The 19,240-nt window shown below is 37.5% G+C and overlaps 1 protein-coding gene across 5 annotated transcripts in view; it reads left to right on the top strand.

Annotated features, from left to right (window-relative positions):
* Positions 1 to 9,493, top strand: part of DLG5 (discs large MAGUK scaffold protein 5) — a 107,286-nt gene extending 97,793 nt beyond the window's left edge. For 4 of the 5 annotated variants that reach the window (XM_065068508.1, XM_065068506.1, XM_065068507.1 and 1 more), the window contains 6 exons: positions 1,204 to 1,400; positions 2,121 to 2,264; positions 2,445 to 2,572; positions 3,346 to 3,455; positions 5,127 to 5,236; positions 7,615 to 9,493. In XM_065068508.1, coding sequence (XP_064924580.1) covers positions 1,204 to 1,400; positions 2,121 to 2,264; positions 2,445 to 2,572; positions 3,346 to 3,455; positions 5,127 to 5,236; positions 7,615 to 7,718 — 793 coding nt within the window. In that variant the 3' untranslated portion in view covers positions 7,719 to 9,493. The remainder of the gene's footprint in view (positions 1 to 1,203; positions 1,401 to 2,120; positions 2,265 to 2,444; positions 2,573 to 3,345; positions 3,456 to 5,126; positions 5,237 to 7,614) is intronic. The other variant, XM_065068509.1, reaches the window with a different exon arrangement.
* Positions 9,494 to 19,240: the final 9,747 nt, after the last annotated feature.

The following is a 19,240-nucleotide window of genomic DNA, read 5'->3' as shown; positions in this document are numbered from 1 at the left end:
CTGGAGAGGGACTTTTTACAAGGACCCATAGTGATAGGACAAGGGCTAATGGCTTTAAATGGAAAGAGGGTAGATTTAGATTCGATGTAAGGAAGAAATTCTTTACCATGAGGGTGGTGAGGCACTGAAACAGGCTGTCTAGAGAAGATGTGGATGCCCAGGCCAGGCTGGATGGGGCTTTGAGCAACTTGGTCTAGTGTAAGGTGTCCTTGCCCATGGTATGGAGGTTGGAACTAGATGATCTTTAAAGTCCCTTCCAACCTAAACCATTCTATGAAGTTCTATAACTCAATAACAAAAATGAGAGTAACTGCAGCAAAAATATATCCTTGATTCCAAGGTTATCACAGTTGTTCTTGGGAGCCATCAGTGGTTTTAGTTGTCTGTGGACAGTGATGTTGTTATAAGACCGTGTGTCCTTCACAATCTTAGAATGTTGGTAGAACAGTTAACAGGAATATGCAGGAACTAGAGGTTTTACATTGTTATTGAAACCATATTAGTTATCACTCAGTGATTAGAATATTTTTTCCGTGTTAAGATTATTGTTTTTCTGGTTCCTTTTCTTCCAGTAGCCTTCTCTCCATGTCATAACTTGAAATTCACCCTGACAGTGGTAGCAGTGGTACTATGTGCAATGTGTGGAAGTACCATATATGCATACAGACTCATACACATCATTGATAGGCTTGTTACTGGAAGACAGATAGTAAAACCAACTACATTTTACATGTGTTATGTGGCCTAAATATTTGTGCACATATAAAATAAGACTGCATAAAATAAAACTGTTATTTTGGATTGCTAGTAAGTTTTTCGTAAGGATGAGTATAATGTGCAGTTTCATAGAAAGAATGGGGTCTCCACATCTGCGTGAGGCTCACTTGACTGGAAGGTGGGTGCACACTGCTGCTTCTGCCTTGGAGAATTTTGCCCTGCCTGTCAGAGCGGTCACCTCTTGTGCCATGTTGCTATAATATTTTTACTATAACAATCCTAAGGAAATAATGATAGTGTGAGGTTTTCAGATGCTTATAATTTGTTAACATTTGTTTCTGATTAATTTTCTGTGATGAAGATATTTGTTCTAAGGCTTGAGATGAGCATTTCCAGTGCATTCCTGAAGCAGCAGTGACATTATTTGTTGAAGAAATTTATAAAAGATAACTTTAAATGCCAGCCAGTTGGTCTGTTTCATTATAGGATGGATCAGGAATTCTACAGGAGACACAGCATGTCTGAGGCTAAAGATGAAAACAGCTCATCGAAGACATTGTCAGCAGCAGCACGGAGGTCATTCTTCAGAAGAAAGCATAAACACAAGCGAAGTGGTTCCAAAGATGGGAAGGATTTACTGGCTCTTGATACAATCAGTACAGACTCAATTCCTTTCTTGGATGGCAAGTACCATTGTTATACTTGGGAGGGCTTTGCCTTCTCTTTAATTTTTAAATGGCTGCAGTGTGACACTTAAAAAATGATGTTGGTTTCTGGTCAGTTTGAGTACAAATGGCAAGCATATGTCCATTCACATTCATAATTTTTAATTTTTTTATTATTATTAAATAACAAGCCAGAGTGTTTAAATTTTTGGTAGTTTATTCCTAGATCTATTGGCATTAATATTTTGTTTGCAGAGGGCAATTGCTTTTTGATCCATGGTTTTGATCTTCCTTTCAACTATTTAATTTCTGTCCAGGTTGCTTAGTCTAGACAGAAATCCTGGGCACCTCTCAAAAATCTTCACTTCTCTGTCTTCACTTCTCTACAAAAATCACGTTAGTTACAATGCTTACTTTCTTGGAAGAGCTCAACAAACCAAACCAGGGAAACCAAATATGGTGTCTTTTTTACACTTTTAAGAAAAAATAGGAATGATTGGTTTTTAAGTTTGAGTGGGGAGAAGCACCAGCCAGGTTCAGTAAGAAAAACATCTATTTTAAGGTTGGTAAGAGGAGAAAAATGCTGTAATGGCTAGTGACCATTTCTTGTACTTGTCAAGGCCCTTATCCCTTGCCAGGGAGTTGTTTTCATAATTACCATTTAGGGTGCTTCTGTTTATCTGATGAATGCCAGGAAAATAATTTATACTTTTATAAGTAAACTTTCTCTGTGTGTAGATTCTGCAAGTCTGGCATATCAGCGTGTACAGAAAGTGGACTGCACCTCTCCTAGGCCTGTCCTTATTCTAGGACCTTTACTTGATGCTGTGAAAGACATGTTGGTCAAAGAATCCCCTGGAAAATTTTGCAGATGTCCTCTGGGTAAGTACACACATCTGACCAATTTATTGTTGTTTAGGGTACATGAAAGTAGCAGCTACATAAGTGAACTAGATTGTAGCACAAACATGGAAGAAAACCCAATAATCTGAATTTGCAGGCATTACTTTGTTAGCCTTCGAATAGTCATGAAAGTCGATCTTTTCTGGTTCTATGAAACAGAGGTTATGAAAGCTTCCCAACAAGCCATTGAACGGGGTGTGAAGGATTGTCTCTTTATCGATTATAAACGGAGGAGTGGACATTTTGACGTGACAACTGTAGCTTCAATAAAAGAGATAACAGAAAAGGTGAGTCACTTTTAATGCTGTAGTTCTTGGCAAAATTTTGAATGTATGGTCATACTATGTTGGGGGGATGGAAATTATGTTAGCATTGTCCTCCTTTAAGCCATTCAGAGAATCATTCCCTGGGCCACTGAGTAAATAAAAAAATAAAAAAGGCAGATAACTGTTTAAGGATTATTTTATATAAGCTCACCTTTGTAGAAACTCCTGTTGTTTTAGGGTGTTATTAAGTAAAGGTAGAACTTATTTTCTTAGATGCCATAGATTTCACCCCTAGCCCCGAAATGAGGATTTAAGTTTTTTAACTATTCCATTTAATGCAGTCATACAGAACATAAACATCATATTAATCCTAGAGACAGATGTTAATTAAAATCTGTATATTGCTTATAGTTTTCTGTCAAACGACACAGTCTTATTACTTTAATGCATGTGCTTGCTTATGACTTCTGAAAGAGAAAATGAATATGAGTATTTGGGAAAAAATGTATTGCATATATTTCAATCTGAGTTCTCATTTCATTAGTTCTTCAAATACTTTTATTTCTATCAATGCATGCTTTTGGTACTATGAGTGGAATTTCTTGCAGTTTTTCATCTTCTGTCTTTTGTTATAAATCCTTTGGGTACGAATTGCTCAGTAGCCCCCAAATGCTATATATGTGGCAAAATTCTCTTGGGTTGCTATGATTTAAGTAGGGGAATAAATGGGGGATTTGCATGTGTGCTTGAGATCTTTAACTGAATGAGTGTTTTGCATTTACATTTGATCTTAGGATTGTCATTGTCTGCTTGACATCGCTCCTCATGCCATCGAACGGCTCCACAGTGTTCATATCTACCCTATTGTAATTTTTATTCGCTACAAAAATGCTAAACAAATCAAGTAAGTCTGTGAGGGTTATAGTTCAGGGACATTTGTTGTAGCTTAAAATAAGCTTGTTACCTTTATTGTTTCTTTCATCCTAGTCATCTTAAATCTCTTTAAAATGTGGAAATTAATCCTTGTTAAAACTGCTGTTAGGTAAATAGTCTTAACTTCATTTTGGTTGCATGTCAATTAAGTGAATCTTTCAAAGACAATGTAGACTAAACTGTATGTACTCCAGGATACACTCAGATCTTTCCTGCTCACCTTTTTATTTAAACTATAGATATGGGTTAGATCCATCAAGGATTAAGTGGTGACCGTGACAAAGAGCTATTATTAATCTTCTCAATGGGGATGTAGTATGTGTATGGATGCAGTACAAATAGATTCATAACCTCACCTTTCCCACCTTCATTCTACAGTGAAAACAGCAAGGGACGTCCCCCTTTCCCATGGAGTGTATATAGTGTGGTCTTCTCGGGCAGTGCTCTTTCAGTAATGGTGAATTTGCTGCTCAAATATAGCCAGGAACAGAACACAGAGTTACAAACCCTGGTCCCTCCCATAACATTTAAGTAAGCCTTCACCCATTCCGATAGATTGATTTGGCAAAATGTGGCATAATCTCCCAAGATAAGTGTTAAGAAACAGTTTTGTTGAGAGATACAGTATACTTGTGTTATCTTCATTTTGAAAGTTGAAAACTTTTCATATTCTTGATCTGTAGTTAACTTTGAGAACTATGCATTTAATAAAGAACGTAAGTATCACCACTTTAAAGTAGAAGCAAGACATAAAATCAATGTGGTGTATTTCATTACCACTGTAGGATCATGCACTTGAATGATAAATGGAACTGTCATGGCTTGAAGCCCCTTTGGAAATGGAATGGTGACCATTAAGCTATTTCCCTTTTTGGGAAAGTGACAGAGAGTGATTGAACTAGACAAGCAAGAATTTCTAGCAGTAATCAAAATAAGATGCAGTGACACAATGTCTCTGTCTGTCATGAGCACCAAAGGTTTTTTTTCCAAACAGCCTTTTTGGTATAGCCCACGTTTTAGTGGCATTCTCTGAAATGCTACACAGCAGTCTGCTTAGTTGGTCCTTCCAAGTCAGATTTGGAGGAGAGTGTTAGAGCCCTTTATCAAAATTGAAATACTTTTTCCCCGCTTGCACTTGTATTTCTCTATATTTTTTCTTATTTTATTTCCAACAACATATATAATGGAAAAACAATTGTCTCAAAAATGTGTCATATGTAAGATGACATAAAATATGCCATTTGCTCAATGCTTGATGCTTGAAGCTCTTTAAAAGAGAGGTACTTGAGCCCAGCTTTTGTGTAGGGAGTACTGGAATATATATATATATATATATATATAAAAGACGATGATCCAGCTTACGTGAACTGGGAACTATTATTCTTTCTCAATCAACCGCATCCCAATCTCTGAGACTTTGAAGGAATACTGTCTTGGTCTGATCACAAACAGAATTTGTTAGCACTCATGACTATGCTGATACTGCTGAAACACAGTAGATGGCACTGTATGCACAGGATTATGCTTGCATGTTAATTAGCCTTTCACATTCCCCCAACTGCAGTTAATAATTGCAAATCCATTAAAAAAAAAATTACTCTCACAGAAGGTTTTTCTTTTTTTCTTTCTTTTTTCTTTGCAGAGAGCAAAAAGACCCAATCTTCCTGAGGGACAAAGTTACACAAAAACATTCCAAAGAACAGTTTGAAACAGCTCAGAAAATAGAACAAGAGTATAGCAAGTACTTTACAGGTTAGTATTTAATCTGCATTTCACTAGGAACACAGTGGCAATTTAATCTGTTTACACTGTAATTCAAAAGTTCTATGTTCCTTCAAAGAGCACCTTTTTTTTGTTTGTTTTTCATTCTACCTTCCCTTTTGGCAAACCCATGCTCTGGTGTTTTATTTTACTGGGAGAGGAAATCTCATGATAATAAGTACTGTCCCTTGCTTTTAAGTTGTTTTTGCTTTAGCGTGTTATGAATCTAACAATCTAAAGAGATTCTGGTAATGTTCTATTACAAGCCAGAAGTATGGTGTTTCAAGTTTTATACCATGTAAGGAATAAGATTTCATTTTGTAATTGTAAAATCAAACAAAGCCACCCAAAACCAACAAAAACCGAAAAAAACCTATAGCGTAAATTAAGGAATGATTTGTGAGCCATACTTTACATCTTTCCAGAAAGGAAAAACATTGTCAAAGGCTTATTAAGCTTATATTGTAATTTGGAATAATTAAATTCAACTTCAGAGGCCTTTTTAACATCCTAAAGTATATTATATGACTCTTGGGTTGTAGTTAATACTGTATTTTTGCCAGAGAAAGAAAACTGGGTTTGAAAACTGTCTCTGCTTATTTCGGAGTATGTTTGTGTGGTTCCACGTACATTCAAAAGAGCAGGTTTAAAATTCTAGCCATCCTGATGTGAATGGCAACAAAACTTCAGAACAAAAAAAAAACCCCACACCACCACATAAAAAAGAACACCACTCCACCAGCCAAACCCCAGCTTTTCATCCCCCAAACAATGGAGTTTCTACAGAAATGTTCTGAGGCATACCTGCCAAGTGCAGGGGAAGGAAGGGGGTGTATTTTTTAGTATAGAGCCAGCTCAGCTCATCTTGAGAGGTTGCACAGGGTCAACAAAGTCAGTTACCTGGTACATTATAGTCATACAAATGTTAATTTAAATGATACGTACTAAACCTTCACAGAGCTTGACCTGCACGTGGCCAGATTGCATCACCATGTGTTATCAACTGCTGCTTGTTAAGTCATGTGTTGCATTTTAACTTCACCCTGATAGCGAAAGTAGCACTTCATCCAAGAGGGCCCTATGTGTATCTTCTCACATGGCCTGTGGGAAGGGCCTCCTTCTGGTCCTGCCAAGGACAGTGGACTCCAGCTGTCATCAACATTTCCAGATGCTGGTAGTCAGAGAGGGTTGGTGTTCAAACTGCACTGACATTGAAGTTTGTTGAAATTATAATGTTGTGCATAAAATAAGCCTGTAGGATAGGCATGTTGCACATAGTAGCTTCCTGATGAAGCTACATGACACACTCTCTCACCTGGGCTCTGTGACTGTTTCATGAGGTAAATTTTTTTGACTAGTGACTCTTTTGTGTTGGGTTTGTTTCCTGTACCAACTTGTAAGCATGATGTGCAGTCTGGATCACTTCCTCACTGTTATTTGTCACCTTTCATAGAGCTTGTCAATACCTGCATCTGTATCCAAACTAACACGACATCATTAACTGTAGCGTATACTGCAGAGTCAAGTGATTTTTTTTATGTGAGATCAAATTCACTCTTAAAAAAATGGAAATTGTACCTTAAGCCTTATAAGACTTACTGTATTTTTCCAGCATTAGTGGTAGCTGAGGCCAGAGCCTTTGCTGACGTATTTCTCAAGTCATGAAGTTACCAACTTTTAAGTCTTAAAGCTAATACATTCTCCTCTCCTGTGTCAGTGCTGGCATTTTATTTTTTGTGACTGTTACGTTTAGCAAGAATAGAATGCAAGGTGTCCGTTTATCTTTTGAACTGATTTTCAGGGAGTTGCTTGCTGTTGGCCTTTTGTTCTCTGAATGTAGTTGACAATAAGAACTGCAGTAGCAACTGCTGCTGTTTTATTTAGCTCAAAGATCTGTGAGCTGCCTCATAATTTGCTTCTAATATTTTTAAGTAGGGTCTAGTTGCTACAACTGTAGTCTCTATGTATATTAACACATAAATATAAAACTCTGAACAAACACCACATGCTGAACAGAGAAGGTTTATTGTAGCAGGTTCTGACTTTGCCACCTGATGCCTCTGAAAAGAGTACATGGAAGCCTCTAAGAAGACAGTTGTCTTAGATGATTATAGCTATCAGTTTTGTGACTTCTTGGGGTGTTTTAAGAGCTAGCAGAAGAAACTTTATATTGAATGCTTGACCTCTTTGCTCTGCTTGTGCTTTTTCTTGTTTTAATAGAGTCATGCATCTGGCAAATATTGAATCAAGTAGGTTAATTATGATCTGTTGATAAACACTTTGCAGAAAAATGTAGAAGGCTGTTCTTCGTAATTAGTCATAACTGCTTGTTCCAGTCTCATTTGTGTGGTGGGGTTCTTTTTCTCCAGGCATTGTCCAGGGAGGAGCCCTTTCGAGCATTTGCACTCAGATTATGACAACTGTTGATCAGGAACAAAACAAAGTCCTGTGGATCCCAGCTGGCCCGCTGTAGACTTATTTCGCTGTGAAACTACTTTGCGGATGTAAATAACCAACTAACTTTCTATCCAAGGGACTCTGTCCATTTGTGTCTTTATAAAGATATCCGTAAGTGATTTCTGTTTCGTGAAGGGGAATGATAACACTGAACACGCAAAGACCTGATGAGGCACGTGGGAAGGGGTAGATCACTTCACCAAGCTTGTCTCTTATGTCGTACGTGTACATGTGACAGGTTGTCACGAGGCGTTGAGACCTGCGTGTACTTGTCCATGAGTAATGAATTTAACAATGCTGCAAAACCCTGTAGAATGACAAGTTTACAAAAGTATTTTCAAAGTATTTGGTTGTTGCTGTTTACTTGAATGTCTTTTTGTGTTTGTTTTTCTTTTTTGTTGTTTTGTTTTTTGTTTTTTAACTGTGTCCTTTCACTTAATGAGGTAACTCTCCAAAATGGAGTGAAATTTCTGAATATAAGTGAATTGTTCATGCGCAACGTGATTCTTAGTTGCAATTGTGACCATTTCTAAGCACGTTGTTGACTTGACAACCAGGTAATAATGTGGGATTGAATCGGTACGTCTTGGGAGTAAGCTCAGAAGGAAGTACACTCCTCTACAGGGCAGACCACTGTTTGTATCCTGTCAATGCTTGTCTGTTAAAGATATCATTTCTTGTTTTATGCATGAATCTAATATTTAAACGTCATAATATATCTGAACAATCCAAGCTTAATATGTGTTGAGAAATAATAATTTTTGGTTGTTGGGCCTGGTTTAAGTACTGGTGGGGAAGAGTCGTAAGCTAGGCCTAGCATGCTGTGTTCTGTCACTTTTCAATACTGTAAATATGGAAAACTTATGTCGGTGCAATTACGCAGGGTAATTCTTAAGCTTTGTACTTCAGTGTGTAGCATTCACATAGATTGTTTTTATTTAAGAGAAGCCACAGTTTTAGGGCTTTGATTAAAAGCCTTTAGAAAGGTACTAAATTGTTAGCATTTTCACTGTCAAAAAATAAGTGATCGTTTAGTTTTGGTTGCAATACTTATTTACCTATTGTACCAAACTCCATTGTATCGGTTCCATTTTTGTTTTTTTTTGCACTTCTGACTCTGTGTTCCTAACACAGGTTTTGTACCTGTCTCTTCTCTCTCTTGTGCCATGTGTCTTGGGTACTGTATTTTAATATTTTTAAAATATCATTTGGAGTAGAACTGCTTCTTGGTCACTGTTTCTAACATTTCAGTTTGTAGGGTTTCTAGTTTTACACTACAGGCTGTAGTTTTGCTTCTGTTTGTAGCTTTTTTTTAATTAAAAAAGGGATTTTTCTTGCACAGTTCTTCAAAGAAAGATCTGGTCCTAAATTTGAATTCTGTTTTAGAGATGCTATTTTATAGTTCAAAATACTTCATATAGCATTTATATAATTAAATACTGTAGAGATTTTGAACTATAATACGTATATATATAGTATTTTATATAGTATTATACCATACTATTATAATACTATATATATATAAATTAAAAGTAGGAAATGGTATTGATTAATAAGTAGTCAAAGAACTTCTCATGGTGAGGGACAGCAGTTTTTTTTTGTTTATCTCATTTTTTGTTTGTTTGTTTTTTAAAGTTTGAAGTCAGAGTAAACTCCAGTGGTACAACTGAAACAGACAGGTACTGTTCTGATATGGATTTTCTGTACTAAAATAAAAATGTCACTTTGTATCAAAAAAAAAAAAAGTTAAAGAAACTGATTACTAAATAAAGGTCAATTTCTATAACTTGACTTGTGTGTAAAAGGTGCTTATAGCTAATGTTCTTCTTGACTCTGTTTAGTTGAGTCCTTATATAAGGTTTTACTTTCTATCTAAAATTGGTGCATATAGGTTCAAGTGCCCACCTTGAGAGGAACGAGTTTTGATTTTGTGTTTTTGCCAAGCCTTGCCTACTTTAATACTAAAGACATTCAACAACTGTAGGACACAAGCGAGATGTTTTCTGTTAACATATTTTTAACTTTCTGACCCAGTGGTGATAAGGGTTTCAAGCAGAAATGCAGTTAATTGGATGGAGGCTTTAACAGAACAAGTCTATCACTGTTATTTTCAAGAGCATCACTGGAAAGTGGGGAAAACCTAACAGGTGAAAACATGAATCATTTAGCTTAAAGGCACATTGAAGAGTTTTGTGCCTCAGTTTTTACGCTTCAGGCAGACCATCCTGTTCTTTTCATTGAGTTATCTGAAAGCTTAGGGAAGGTAATTACTGTGTATATTAACTTTTCTGCTTCATCAATTGCTTTATTCTCAGATGCCAGATAGTCAGCTTCAGCATGAACCAGATTGGTGGTTGGTCAATTGTCTTGTAATCTGCATACCTAGTAATAGCCATCAATCATAAGACAGGACTTGTACCTTATCTGCTTTTCTTGGAAAAAAACACCAAGGTGCTATAATCTAATAAAGGATGAAGAAAATGAGAACAGGCAGGTTCTGGCAGGTCAGTAATGGCCATACCTTACATGTCTTCTAAACGCAACAAAGTAGAATTGAAGTCTTGATTAAACACTAGAAAGATTCCTTTCACTCAGATCAAGAGCTTCCTGATACATCATTTTATTTTATAATACTACATGCTGGAGCTAGATTTGGCCATCATTCTGAAAAGAGTAATGTTGTCCAGGTGTTTAAATAAAGATATAATTCTGTGGATATTTTAAAAATAATTTAAATGTAATATAGCTAAACAACAAAAGCCTGAAAATTCACCCTCATGCTTATAAGCCACCCTGCAGCATCTTTTAACTTTATTTCTCCATAGCTAAACTGACATAAAATGGCTGAAGATAACGGCAGCCCATATGTTTGATCTGTTGTTAATATGCTGATGGGCATCTGCTTGCTTTCAAACTTTTGCATTATCTTCTTATTGACCTGAATTGCAGGGCAAGTGTTTGCCAGATCCAGAATACACTCTGACAGCTGCCAACCTCTCCACCTCAGATAAGGGTCCCTTTTCAGTGTCTAGTAAATTGGAAGGCCGTATCACAATCCCTTCCGGTGAACGCAAACATTGCTGTAAGCAGCTTTGAAAAGCTTTCCCAGTTGCATCTTGTATGGGTGTATTCTTGGTTGAAGTACAGTCTTGTAATGTTTTCTAGACATATGTATAAGACTCCGGGTAGTTTCTAAGATTTTATGCCTTCATTTCACAATGGACAGTTTCTTTTAAAACACACTGACGTTAGAAAAATGTGCACTGGTTTAGAAACTAAGGAGACTGCTGTGAAAAATAGAGACCCAACACGGCAGTCTTTGATCTTGTGCAACAACTAGTGAAGGTCCCAGACCTGCAGTAGAAACTAAACTGTATAAAAACAGTGCTTAGTCTCTTCCTGTAAATTTTGTAGTGGCTGCTGTGCCAGTGAGCGTAAGGGTTTCTTATTCATTTGGTTGTTTCTAAAGAGATTTTTTTTTTTTTGCCAACCTTAATTCTCTGTTATTTTGCTTAGAAAAAGTCTTAGTGTTCTTCACTGAAAAAGTACATTTTTGATGAACATTCGGTAGCAGACTTTTTACCTATCCAGTTTGACTTCTTTCTCTCTTAATATTCAAAGAGATGCTTTTGCTAGCACAACACAAATTATGTGAGTGTGAATCCAAAACGCAGGTGAACAGGGGATCCTAGTATTTAAGTGTAAACATATTAGCTTAACTTGGGATTGTTCAAATTTATTTTAACAATTTTTTTCAATGCAAATGTGAATGACACTTCTTATGTAATCTTCCTTATGCCCTTCCTCCAAAGGCAGGGGATGATCAGCATTCCGAAGATGGTGACTTCGATCTTCAGAGGAAGTGACCCTTTTCTTGCAATTTTTGCATCTGGTTTTGCTGCAGGTTCATCTGATCCCATTAGCAAAAATGACAGTCAATTAAAATCATCATAATTTATTCATTTGCCAAATCTGCTTGCTCCACAAATACCTAACAGTTGAGCTTAGCATTTAGATGCTCAGATAATCTAATTGTTTAACCTAATTAAGACAATATTTGTGACCCACCTTTGACAAACCTAAGGTTTTAGGTTTTGAGCTTATCTGATGTTTGGCTAGCGTAGCCAATGAAAGGCTGAAAATGCACTGCTTCATTTAAATATGTGCAAGGGATCTAAATGTGATTATAAGTCATATAGTTCTGTCATGAAAATAAGAGTTATAGCATTTTGAGAGGATAATGCCAGTGGATTCAGCCAAAGGATTTTAAGTTAAGAGACAGAAGCTTGTTTTCTGCTGCAAAGATGTGATTTGAGAGTGCTAGCAATTGCTCGCATCATTTTAGTAACTAGTACGTTTGTGATGTGAAGATGAATAAGTGCAAATACTGAAGAAATCAAACCTGTGGAGCTGAATTCCAGGACGGTGATACAAGCTGTGTGACCTCAGCAACCCTTAAGGTTGGTCCCGTGGTGACAAATGTGTTTCACTTATATCTGGAGTTGGCTGAACTATGTGGCCTTGCAAAGCTTCTGGCTGCAGGTGTGTTTCTATTCAAATGAATACCCATACTTTTATACCCTGGCTTGTACTGTAGTAAAAAAAATGTGTGTTTAATAGCTGCAATTACAGTGTGATCTGTTGAGACCTGCTCTGACAGACTTGCAGTTCAATTATTTAGAATTCATTTTTCAGGGTGGTACTTCATATCTTCTGCCGGAGTGACTATTTTACAGCTGCGAACTAATTCAAATGAAGTTGTAAAAATCAATTGAATATCCTCCCCCATCTCCCAGCTTTACATGGCAGTTTCCCTCAGAGCTGCAAAGTCTGAACTCCAAGAGACACTTGAATTCCTATCTGGTGTTGTCCTGGACAGGAATGGTCAGAGCTGTCTCTGACAGTGTGGGTGAGGAAGCACTGGGGCTGCACTGGCTTCAGTCCACAGCTGTGCCCCCATGGGATGCCTCCTAATGCTGCTGTCTTTGCATGAGTTAACCCTAGTGAGATGCTTCCAGTCCAGGCTCCACACTGGCAGTTTTGTGCCTTCCGGAGCTGAAATGGGGTTTCTGACCAGCAATTGTGCTGCATTTTTTTCCTTTCAGTTGTCCCTTTTCTACTATGTAACCATACATGGGTGTATATAGTTTTGGCAAGTGCTCTGCAAAATCTTTCTTGGAATAGGAATAAGCTTTGAATTTATCTGAGAACTATATTATGGATACATCAGAAGTCTTCCCATTCTTTTACTGTTATATTCTGCTTTAGTTTCCCTTTCCTTTATAGTCTTGCTACGAGTAGTAGATAAATTTTCTTGCAAGGTGTGTCTGCCATGCAGTGCAGCCTCCCTGTTTGCCCCATTTCTGTGCTTTGTGCGTCACTTGTGTCATTGCTCCTCAACCCCTTGCACATATAAACTCTTATAGATATTTTTCCATTGCTGATGCAACCTAATCTCTCTCTTCCTCTCCCTGTTATCTAATGCTGAAGTATTTTGGGATGTTATGTAAAGTCTGTCTGTTTCATAAAGCATACTATGCTGTTGTGTATTAATTACTGATTTGATTCTAGATGCTTGTTACTCTGTTGATGATCTTGTGAACAGCAGCGGCTGATCCACTCCAGCATTCAGCAGCCTGCAATTTCAGATAATGTTTTAGCAAGGATTCCATGTCTGCAGTTTCTGAAAGTGATGCTTTACTATGTTTCCAGCAGTGTCAGCAGTACATTTGTAAAATAACCTACTTGGTAAGTAACAGAAGACAACTTGAGAAAGACCATACACCTGCTGTAGGATTTCATGATCTCTGCTGGCTTAGAGAGTCTTTGAATTAATTTGCATTTTCCTCTGCACTGTTCTGATTCAGTGCTGGTAAGGTATGCAGAAGTATAGCTGAACTGACTTTCTACAGATTACTGAGATTCACAAAAGATGCTTGATCTTCACTAGAAATAAACTACCATTATTCTGATTTTAACCTTTTTGCTTTAACTTAGGATGTTACTGAAGTTGTAAGAGGTCAGTTTATGAAGAGAGTTCTGAAATGCTGGAACTCACCAGAAGTAGCCGTATTTCCCTTGATTCTTTCCCACCCTACTCTTGCACTTAAGCCTAATTTTTATTTTACACCCCCTGTACTGTCAGTCGTTTGAAGCTGTAGGCAGTCTGTAATACACAATATGATGGGAAGAACAGCAGCAAACCTCTGTTGGGTGTTAGAAGTCGTAGGCCCTTAAAATCATTTTCAGTTATCTTACCTGCAACAAGAGCTACTCAGAAACACAAGTCCTGTTGTGAAACAATTAAGTCACGTTTTCAAAGTAATTTTCTTTCTTTCTCTCTCTCGTTACTCTGATAATAACTTTCCAAATCTAACTTCTCTATTTTTACAAATGATCTGATGGCCAGACCAAATGCATCTGTGGCACTTTAGTGATTGTTCTTGTGAAAATACTGTTTTTACTTCTCTGCCTCAGTATATGTACTTCATGATGCAGAGGACTTTCAGCTTGTGTTTTACTGAGCTAAACAGACTTACCTTTTAGACTCTTAAATGGTAGATTTCTTCATTCCTGCTACCTCTTCTCTGCACCTTTTCTAGACTGAATGAAGCTACTTTGAATAACCAAAGCTTACCACCACATGAACAAATGGAAATGTTGCTTTCTAGGCATTAAAAATAGTGTTGGTAAAGAAACAGAGCTTCTTTCTCCTAGCACAGAACAATGAAATTTATTGGAGCAAGGAAGAGTCTATTTACATAAAGTTCCGATCTCTGCCACAGTCTTATCTTGCTCTTTAAAACAGAGGTGGTTTGTTATTTTTCCATTGAGTTCTTAAAGGAGGTCTTTAATCCAGAGACAGCTTTCAAGTATGCTGGATGTAAACCTGATCTATTAATATTTCAATTATTTGGGTTTTGTGGGGTTTTGTTACAGCCTACTACTTATCAGATGTGGTTTTTGTTTAAATAAGGTTTTGTTCTATCATAACCATTGAGTCATCCTGCTTGATGCTGTGAATTCATGTTTCTATAGTCCATCCAAACCGAAGTGTCCTATTCCTTAAAAAAAACAAAGTTAGGTCGGCTAACCCATCCAGTGTGGCATTCTCCTTTGAGAATATGTCCTTGTGCTTTCTGACTGTGGTGCTTTGTTTTTTGCCTGTTCTGGTTTTCAATTATTTAGCCTTGTGTTTGGTTTTTGATATCCCCATCTTAAAAAGGTGTTTTGGGCCTGAAAGTTATATTTGGAAAATGTAAATGAATTGGGATGGAATATTTCATTTGATAAACACTGAAATATGAAGCATTAAGTTTCAGCAAAAGGAAGGCATCCAATTTTTGGTATTTGCTATTTTCAGGAAAATTTTCCGTAATTTCTGAAAAAGAAAGTACCCTTTAAAAGGTATCTTAAGCCGGCCACTCAAAACTGGAATTATACTATGTAATTAATCATCATTAAAAGTTTTGCTTGGGGATTTTTACTGTGTGTAGTACAGAATGTACGATTGGAGAGGAAAAAAATATTTCTGGTATGTGAGAGAGACTAAATCTTTCTTTTCCCAGTATGTTGATATGGCCAGCACAAAAACTACAAAAGAAGAAAAAAAAAAATTAGAAGTTATTTCTTCCACAGAAACAATAATACATGAAGATGACTTGCATTTATCAAACTGTTGTTTTAAAATTTGAGAAAGTCTCCCTTGATGCAAACTGGCACATCACATATTATCTCTGACACTCTATTTATTTTTGTAGTTAAAACATCTCATTTACAGTCATTTTATGCTGTATATAGCACTGATTGTTTTTTTTTCTCGCAAGATTAAGAGCGAAGCTTTAAAGTGTCATCCTCAAGGTCACAAGCCTGGCAGAAAATTCTTCTCTTCTTTTTTTTCCTCTTTTCTTTTAATCATGAAGTACTTCAGTAACCGAAAAAACAAACCAGACAGTCATGCTTAGGTTTAAGAAAATACAATAATATGTATTCTGTGACAATCGTCCAGAAGACAGCAAGTATTAACGAAGTCCGTGGTGAGAACTTGCAGCCTTAGCGATGACTGTAAATCAATGGCTGCCACATGTGGCATGAAAAAGTGCCTGAATCTTGAAATAATGCATTCTGCAGTCTATAATGCACAATTAATGGGAGTTCAAATAATGGTGGTTCTGAAGAGATTGAAAAGTAGCACGTATTTCTTTTCTGTAAATCCAACGTTTCTAGTGTGTTAAATCTAAGCACCTATTATGGGCGCTTTTGTCGCAATCACTCTAAATTGATGAAGGCAAACTAAGCCTTGTATGGCCACAGACCTTGAGTTGAGACCAGACAATAATAATGTCGTCTCTAAAGTATGCAAAAAGCACGAGAGAGCATCAGCCTGACTGGCTCAGTGTCAAATCATACTTATAAAAGGTATGACTTAAAAAGGAAAGCCTTTGTGACAGTTTATGCTGACTAGCTCAATGTGTATAGCCTGCGCAGGGAGTTATTATATTTTCCACTTATTCATGAATACACAAGCAAGGAAATTGGCTTTAAACACAGAGGGGTGCAGACATTTCTTTTGTTTAGTCAACTAAATATTTTCCGATGGACATTTAAGTCGTTTTAATTTATGATGAACAGATGGTATCTCTTCATTAGTAATTATTTTTCCTGAATATAACTCTGTGTTAAAATTTGTGAGGATTCATGAGCTCTTCTATCATAGGTAAAGCTCTTTCTCGAAACCACTTGATTCTTTTTAAACCAAAGCAACTTCCTCAAACCTCCAAAGCCTATTACTTTATTTTATTCTTTTTTTTAAAAAAAAAAAGCAAAGGCTGTTAAACATGTTGTTGCACTCTTCCCTAGAAGGACAATCCTTAAGTGTCATAGGATGCAGGCATAACAGAAGCTTGCTAGAACTGCCTCTACTCTTAACTCAGGTAAGATGTGATGGCATCCGATCAAGAGATCAGATATAAGTCCTGAAAACTCTTTTGAATCCGCCTGTGTTCAAAGTTAAGTGCTCAGAATTTCCTGACAATGAAAAAGCGTTATTCTTGTTTTGGGATGAGCGAACAGTTTGATTTTTGTCTCCACCCATATCCCACTAAAATAGACACTTTACTCTTTGCTGTAGGAACAGAACAGGAACTGAGGCCTCTCACGTTGTAAATGCTCGTGCCAGAAGCATATTGTTAAGTTCTATTTAAAGCATATGAAGTATTTTAAGTAATTGGAGCAATACTAAGAAGTTTTAACCTTAATAACTGATATACTGGTTCGACAAGGCATTCACAGCAGAAGTCGCTGTTGTATAAGCCTTCACAGACACAGCACTTTTCTCATTATGGAAACGTACAGCTTGAGTACCATTTTCCTTTTATGACATATTAAGAGGTCTCTACAATCCTTTAAGGTATATTAATACAAATATGTGGAGGAAGCCCTCTAAGACACAAGTATTTGAATTAGCAGTGACTAGTTATGTTGACTTAGAGCTTTACATTTTAAAGGTTCAGAATTGACTGATAGCATTTTTTCTCACTGACAGATGCACAATTTTAGTTATCAGCTTTGAGTTAGAGTTGCAGAACTTCCTCTTACTTGAAAAAATAGAGATTTGCATCTTTCTTTTGTTTAGGCATCAATGTAAGTTATACAGTCGTCAACTTGTCAACAAACTCCTCTGCCATGTGTTGCTGTCTTGTACGCGGCACATGTAAATTGTCCCAGTGCCTCACGAGAAGTCGCTACATGTCTTTCCTTTTGCGATCCATGCATGGGGCCGTGACCTTTCTCTTCTAAGTTTCTTTATTCAAATTACAGACAGCTCGGTGTGCAGTTTTTGCTGTGATCCGTGCCCTGGTGCCCGTGCTAACCTCTGCCATCCAAGGGCACAAGGAGCAGTCTCCCTCTGGCGCGCGCAGGAGCGTGGCAGCAGTCCAGCTCTGCCTCTTGCGCTTGCCCCGTGTGGTTCGCGCTGTTGTTTTTCAAGGGACGGAGGCAGCGGCTGTGGTTTGAGGCCCCCAGAGCCTCGATTTGCTAACCTTTATTTTTTCATTTCCTTTGAGAGCTGTAAAACTTTAAATTACCCGGATTTTACAGGTGTCCTACCTGTTTGTACAAAATCTAGTAATACAGAGAGGGAATGGGGCAGGGAGGTCAGTGAATGGTTAGCTGTTACTTGAAACAGGAGTATAACTAAAACAAACCCTTCAACAGCAAAGTGATCTGTGAACACCACTTTACCAGATGGGATTGCAGGGGCAAGTTTGTTCTGAGTGCCTTTGGCTCTTGGACGAACCTGTGTGTTATCCCAGAAGATTACAGAATCCTTTTTATGCTGCTTAACATCTTTTAAAGGATGCTTTACAGGTGGGAAACTGTATCCTGTTTTACAGATAGGAAACTGTGAGGCAAAGAAAGAGACGCTGATTTTTAAGAAATCATAAGGGATTTTTAGAAAATAAATAATACAATGCTCTAAATGATGGTATAAAGAGGAAAGGCATGTTATGCTAGGTATGTAGCTTAACTGGAGAGCTGTGCTACACAATGCTACATGGTGTCAAACTACCTCAGTGCAGCTGCTTTCAGTGCACTCACTGAAGCAAATAATTACTTCAGGAAATAACTATCAGTATCTCACAATCAGCATTTCTCTAGTTTACTCCTCACATCATTCTGTTCCTATTTCTTCTGGTCTTCCGGAACAGACTGTGAGCTCTTGGTTAGTGCCACTGAAGACAATAAAGTTTCTCCTCAAAGGCAAAACTTGTTTCCGCCATTTGTCATGTTCAGCAGCCCAACAATTCTCACCTTTCAGGAACGGGAAGGTAGGGGCACAAACATGAAGTTTTATTTTGAATTTCTTAATGCAGAGGGACTGATGAATGAGAAGTTTGGTCCTTTGGGGTTTGTGGTTTGTTTTTCTTTTTTTGTTTTTTTTTTTGAGCTAAAGCTGGGCAGCCCACATAATAGATATTGCTGTGGCATCCAGCCAGAGCTGGAGGAGCTGTCAGTCAGTTTTAACCTGCTTAAGGGCAGAGGTGGACAGAAATCCCCTTTTTCAATGAAGTGTCAACATTTTTCTTTTAGACTGCTTGCTTTTTTATTTTGTGAAACTTGTAGAGCAAAGGGAGCGATTTGAAGGAAAAGGTCTGCACCATGTGAGTGCTTAGTTTGTTAGTGGAGTTTTGATCTTAGTACAACAAGATTAGTCTTTGTTATGCAGCTTCTAGTTTTACATACAGGAGAGCTGAAATACAGTGACATTACAACCATTATTTCTACCAAGTACTAAATAGCACCACTTTCCTTAATGATGGGGGTCCCTGACTAGGAGCTACACAACCCTATGCAGGTCACTATAGGGTCAGCTCTCCAGTGCTCTCCTCTTTGTGCTGAAAACTGAGGCCTGCACCCCACTGAACTTCTGTGGTCAGTTCTTTGTGTCTAGAAAGAAGTGGCAGCTGCTGGTGTGCAGTGGCCTTAAAACACGGACTCAACCTGTGGCACTTTGTGACAATATGAAGGATGTTAGAG

This window comes from Columba livia, chromosome 6 (assembly GCF_036013475.1).
Source record: "Columba livia isolate bColLiv1 breed racing homer chromosome 6, bColLiv1.pat.W.v2, whole genome shotgun sequence".
Taxonomy (NCBI): Eukaryota; Metazoa; Chordata; class Aves; order Columbiformes; family Columbidae; genus Columba; species Columba livia.
Note: the sequence above shows the minus strand (reverse complement) of the source record. Positions and strands in the feature narration are given on the sequence as shown.